Source organism: Vespula pensylvanica, chromosome 9, assembly GCF_014466175.1.
Source record: "Vespula pensylvanica isolate Volc-1 chromosome 9, ASM1446617v1, whole genome shotgun sequence".
Lineage (NCBI taxonomy): Eukaryota > Metazoa > Arthropoda > Insecta > Hymenoptera > Vespidae > Vespula > Vespula pensylvanica.
In genome coordinates, this window is record NC_057693.1 from 5,154,809 (window position 1) to 5,160,858 (window position 6,050).

Sequence of the window (6,050 nt, forward strand, 5' to 3'; positions counted from 1 at the left end):
ACGCTGTGAGGAGGTGTAGCAGCGCAGTAGGCGCGCGTGTCGTTCCGTAGCTCTTCGACTTTGTCGTCGACGACGACGACGACGACGACGAAGACGACGACGACGAAGACGACGACGACGACGACGACGACGATAACGACGACGACGACGACGACGACGACGACGACGACGACGACGACGAAGACGAAGACGAGGAGGAACGACAACGACGACAACAACGACGACGACGAGGACGACGACGATAACAACAACAACAACAACAACGACGACGCCGTTTCCTTGACGGTGACGACGACGACGACGTAGACACAGACGTAGACGTAGACGTAGACGTAGACGACAGCAGACATAGGACCTTTAGACAGACGTACGTAGTAAAGCGCGAAGAAAGAGAAGGAGAGCGCTGGTGCCGTTCCGTTCTCGGCGGTCGTCGACGCTCGAAGCGAGAAAACCGGTACGCGTGAACGGCTCTCGCTCGGTGGTTTCGTTGCTCAGTGGAAGCGGGCCGGCGGAAGCGCGCGGATCGACTGTCGTGCCAGCTCCTTCTCTTCGACGAGAGGGATATATAATAGAAAGAGAGAGAGAAAGAGAGAGAGAAAAGATTATTTGAAATTGATCGTTTAGCGAGTGATCGAATCAAAAGGAAAGTGTGAGCAATCGATGAGATCGTCGTTCGATCGATGAATCTAGGAACGTACGACGGACGTCGAACGTCTCGCGCGAGGACGAGAGTGGGAGGTGGTGTCGAAGGAGAAGCTGGAGGTGGAGGAACACGTGAGACGGCGCGATCCAGGAGGAGGTGGTGGACGTCGTCATTATTATCATCATCATCATCATCATCATCGTCGTCATCGTCGTCAACAACATCAACATCGTTATTATCGTCGTCATCGTCGATATCGTCGTCACCGGTCGTCGAAAGGAGGATGCTTCTCTCCTTTTATTGGAAGCCGCGGGAGAAGAGGACGACGATTCGTGACGCGTGATCCTCTTCCACGGAATAGAGATAAATAGTGATAAAGATAGAGAGAAGGAAAACATAAGAGGAAGAACAAGAAGAAGAAGGGTCACAGACGGTTTGCGTAGACGGGTGCGTACGGTGTGTGGCAAGTACGTCTCGCGATTAGGCGCCGATGACGTCAAGCAGTAGCAGTAGTAGCATTAGTAGTAGCAGCAGCAGCAGTAGCAGCAGCAGCAGCAGCAACAGCAGTAGCAGCTTTTAAAAAGAAAGAGAAGAGAGGAGAGAATTCGCGCTGCCGCGTTTCGACTTGGCTGTTGCTGGTCTCGCACTACCGCTCGTGCTGCTTCTGTTGGACGTGTCGTCGACGTCGTTCTGCTGCTGCTACTGCTGCTACTGCTGCTCTGTTAATAGTAGTAGTAGTAGTAGTAGTAGTAGTAGTAGTAGTAGTAGTATAGTAATAGTAGTAGTAGTAATAGTAGTAGTAGTAGTATAGTAGTAGTAGTAGTAGTAGTAGTAGTAGTAGTAGTAGTAGTAGTGTAGTAGTAGTAGTAGTAAAAGCTGAGTGGTGGGTAGTGGTGAGCACTGGTGGCATCTCGAGCTGTCAGCGGCACGCAGTGTGTGTTCGTGTGTCAACGTTGAGAAAGCACAAGAGAGTAAGAGAGAGGGAGAGAGGGAGAGAGAGTTCTGTGATAACGCAACGTGCTACGAGAGAGAGAGAGAGAGAGAGAGAGAGAGAGAGAGAGAGAGAGATAGAAGAAGGAGATTCCCTCGAAAGTGTTGCTGCTCTCCTCGCGACGCCGTCGATCCTCCTCTTCCTCCTCCCTCCTCTTTCTCCGCCACCTCCTTCCTTCTCGTCGTCGTCCGATTACATTTTCTACGTGTGCGCGTCCGCGGGCAATGACTAACCGCGCAGCGGTTAAGTGTGTTAGTAGGAGATATCGTCAACGGACCCGTTTCTGCGTTGGTGTTGCCGCCGTCTACGTCAGCGCCGGTCGGACGGGATTTGCATAGCAAACAGATCGACGCGCTCGTAAGTGGATAACGAGAAGGAAGGGAGAGACAGTACGTACGTACGTACGTACACACACATATATATATATTTATATACATATGTATGTATGTATGTATGTATGTATATATATAAAAGGAAAGAAACAGAAAAAGAGAGAGAGAGAGAGAGAGAGAGAGAGAGATCGATCTTTCGCGCGAGTGCGCGAGTGTATGTGTCAAGAGTTACAAAGAGAAAGAGATATGGAAAAAGAGAGAGAGAGAGAGAGAGAGAGAGAGAGAGAGAGAGAGAGAGAGAGAGAGAGAGCTTGGTCGTCCATCGCGTCTCAACACGTAGAAAATCGAGAATGCGCGGCCGCTTGCGTTGGAGCGAGGGTCCGAGTGCACGTCGCTTAAAATAGAAAGAGTGACTTCTGCTCGAGTGCGCGCCGAGAGAGACGGAGAGGAGAAGAGCGAAGAGAAGAGCGCCGCTCGTTGTCGTCGTCGTCGTCGTCGTCGTCGTCGTCGTCGTCGTCGTCGTAGTAGTAGTCTTCTTCTTCTTCTTCTTCTTCTTCTTCTTCTTCTTTAAACCCTCTTTAGACCTCCAGGCAGGCGGCCGCGACTCGAATAAAATCGTGGCCGTGAGATACGCTCTGGTCGTATATCCGGGAGTCCTCCGTGCGCTCGTCTTCGACGTGACCTAGCGAGAGACGCTGCTAGAGAGACATGCGAGCGTGTGCACGAACGTGATGCACGAGGGGGTGATGCACGAGGCATCGACGAGGTCGGGCCGAAGCGGTGAAAGCTATTACTAAAGCGCTCTTCTTTTTTTTCCTTTCCTTTTACATTTTTTTCTTCTTTTCTGTATTCTTTTATTTTCTCTTCTCTTCTTTTTTTTTTTTCTTTCTTTTTTCTTTTCGTGTTATCGAATGCGTTGCCCCACGGAAACGCACGGTCTACTATTGCCTCCCTCTCTCCCACTACCCTCTTTGCGATAAACTAGCATCTCTCTCTCTCTCTCTCTCTCTCTTTCTCTCTCTCTTTCTCTCTCTCTCTCTCTCTTTCTCTCTCTCTTACTCTCTCTCTCTCTCTCTCTCTTACGACTAGATCGTAACTCGCGTTCAGTTCGCGTTCCTACGGATGCTGCGAGCGAAGAGAGGACCGAGGGCCGAGCCATTCCGATGGAGTAACAAGTGAGCGGCGAAGCGGCGTTGCCATGACGACAGGTGAACCACGAGCCCTCCTCCTCCTCCTCCTCCTCTTCCTCCTCCTCTTCCTCCTCCTTCTCCTCCTCCTCCCGACCACCGAGCGCCGAGAAAGACTCTCCTCCTTCCTTCTCCTCCTCTTTCTTCTCTTCTACTCGAAGAGCGTACAATCTCTCTCTCTCTCTCTCTCTCTCTCTCTCTTTCTTTCTCTCTCTCTCTCTCTCTCGAGCCGATGCGACCCGAACGAACGCCTTTTAGCATGCTTACCGCGTAGGCCGCACGATATTCCAAGTACACTCGGCTATTTTCATGCAACGCCACGAGAGAGACACCTCCGTCTTGAACGACGACTAGGATCGTTGTCGTCTCTCGCCATCGCAGGAAAATCGTTTCTCGAAAATTTCCTCATCGATATTGATTTCGATATCGATTTCGATATCGATTTCGATTTCGATATCCTCCTCCCTCCCTCTCTCTCTCTCTCTCACTCTCTCTCTCTCGCGGCTATTTCTACTCGAATTCGTTGTTTATTTTCATTGTTTATTCCCGATGATCGATGTCAATCGTCGAACGCGATCGTCATTCGATCTCCTCCTCCGAATCATTCGAATCTCGCCAACTGTTTTCGCGCCGGCCTGGTCATATTAATTAAAAGTTCACGCGATCCGAATCGTTGGTTATACGCATACGTTTCTCCTCTCTGTCTCTCTTTTGATTTAGAGAGAAATAAAAATGGGAATGAAAGTTCGATATGGAACGAGTTAAAGTCCGCGGAAACGTTAGAAGATGTCTCCAAGATGAGAACCTTCGAGGAGTAGAGTCTCTCTCTCTCTCTCTCTTTCTTTCTGCTAGAGCCTCGTTGTCGCGCGTGGGCTAACAAGAATCCATGCTCGCGAGCACGGAATTCCTAGGCTCGTTTTTTCTCACACGATCTAACGTAGGAATTCAATTAATTTGTCGCGAGATATCTGCGACGCGTTACGCGGAATCGATTGAATTCGCTTTAACTATTACGACTTTTCGAGAAACCGTTGACTTTCGCAAGCAAGAAAATGCTACGCCTCGCGAGCATTCGTTTTCTTCGTTCGGTTGTAAACTCGTGTCAGAACTAACCGCGCTCTTCTGGGATCTCTCGGAAAGATCTCTTCTAACGCATGATGATCTCTCTCTCTCTCTCTCTCTCTCTCTCTTTCTCTCTCTCTCTTACTTAAATAATATTATGTAATGCTCGGGAACGTTGAGTGTTGAGTCAAAACACAAACGATAAGTTCGAGAAAGTGTATAATATGTTTTATCGAGTATTTCCTCGAGTCGATCTTAATAATCCACGATCTCTTTTTCATCTATTCGTGATATTTCTAAAAAGAAAAGAAAAAATATATGTATACGTACGTATATACATGTACATATACATAAAAAGTAATGGAAAAACTTTTGGAAAGCGAAACGAGTGAAATTCGCCAGTTGGATGAATCGTACAATTTGTTCGCTCGTAAGACATTATCAAAGTTCTCTTATCAAGATGACTTGGATTTTCGAAGAAGAGAGAGGGAGGTAACAATCGCGTATTATTATTTTTCTTTTCTCTTTTTTTTTTTTTTTTTTTTAGCCGAAAGCGGTACGCTGTTGCAATTATTTGCGCGCGACTACCGAAATTCAGATTTTTAACGCTCGAGTTCTGCGTTATCGAACGAGATTTCACGAGCTCGTACTTACGAGATAAAGAAAGAGACGATAATAACGAATAAAAATAATCATAAGGACAACCCCTCTCTATCGACGATAAGCGTGCGACAAAGCTTTTCCCCGTAGATTTTCTCGAAAGCTTATCTGAACTCCTTTACCGAGAAAGTTTACCAGTTGGTTAGCTCGATCTTCGTTTAAGGGGATCCCAAAAGTTTCGCGTAAATCCACTGAAATTCTGAGTACTTCGATGATAAAGAAAATCGATTATCATATCACCGAGAAGATATTCGTTCCTTCTCCTTCTTCTCCTCTTATCAACGACGCAAGAGACAGAGATATTTTGGAACTAAAAAGAGAAAGAGAGTAGTAGTAGTAGTAGTAGTAGTAGTAGTAGTAGTAGTAGTAGTCGTAGTAGTAGTAGATGATTTTCAAAAGGGGATCAGAGGAATATAATACTTCTACTGTGTTATCCCGATCGATAGATAATCTGTACCGTTTCGAAAGTAAACAAAAAGAAAAGAAAAGAAAAAGAAGAAGGGAAAAAAATGATAATAATAAAAAACATAAACAAGAGAGAAAAAAAAATAAAAAGGACACGAAGGCTCGAAGCCACGATAGGAAAACATTCCATGCGTCGTGTCGGGTTCTCGGGTCTAGGCTGCGTGGCAGCAGGTGCGAAAGAAAAATGAAGGAGAAAAGGAGAAAAAAAAAGACAAAAAAAAATGAGATATCGTTCTCTAGGACGGTTCTCGGTAAGGAAAGGAACGAAAAAGATATATCTTTGAAGAAAAGAAAAGAAAAGAAAAGAAAAAAAAAAGAAAAAAAAAAGAAAATATCGAAAGGAGATGGAAATACCCCGGGTATCTCGGTTGAGGAAAGAGGAAAGAAAAGGAGAGAAAGAGAAAGAGAAAGAGAGAGAGAGAGAGAGAGAGATCGTTAGGAAGACAATGAGGGGATTCCGTGGATATACACACGGCCGTGAACGTCCTAGGGACGACGTAGACGGTTGCAATCGTGGTAGACACGGCTACGTAGACGTTCACGGGGTGCCTGACCCAATCGTTTCTCTATCGTACTCTCGGTCTTGCTTGCTTGCTTGCTTGCTTGCTTGCTTGCTTAGTACCTATATACCGTACTCCGTTTGTGTCTCGGTCGTTGGTGGATTTGCGTCGATTCGACGTGAGGAAGTCTGTTTAGTACTTGCCTGCTGC

General features: G+C 46.7%; 1 protein-coding gene across 7 annotated transcripts in view; it reads left to right on the forward strand.

The window, feature by feature from the left end:
- The first annotated feature begins 261 nt into the window (after window positions 1-261).
- The window catches only part of LOC122632005, a 17,219-nt gene continuing 11,430 nt past the window's right edge, over window positions 262-6,050 (forward strand). Inside the window, exons 1-2 of one of the 7 annotated variants that reach the window (XM_043818353.1) lie at window positions 1,676-1,991; window positions 3,056-3,174. In XM_043818353.1, coding sequence (XP_043674288.1) covers window positions 3,165-3,174 — 10 coding nt within the window. In that variant the 5' untranslated portion in view covers window positions 1,676-1,991; window positions 3,056-3,164. Of the gene's footprint in view, window positions 1,111-1,524; window positions 1,615-1,675; window positions 2,024-3,055; window positions 3,175-6,050 lie in introns of those variants that run through there. The other 6 variants (XM_043818356.1, XM_043818357.1, XM_043818354.1 and 3 more) reach the window with 6 other exon arrangements.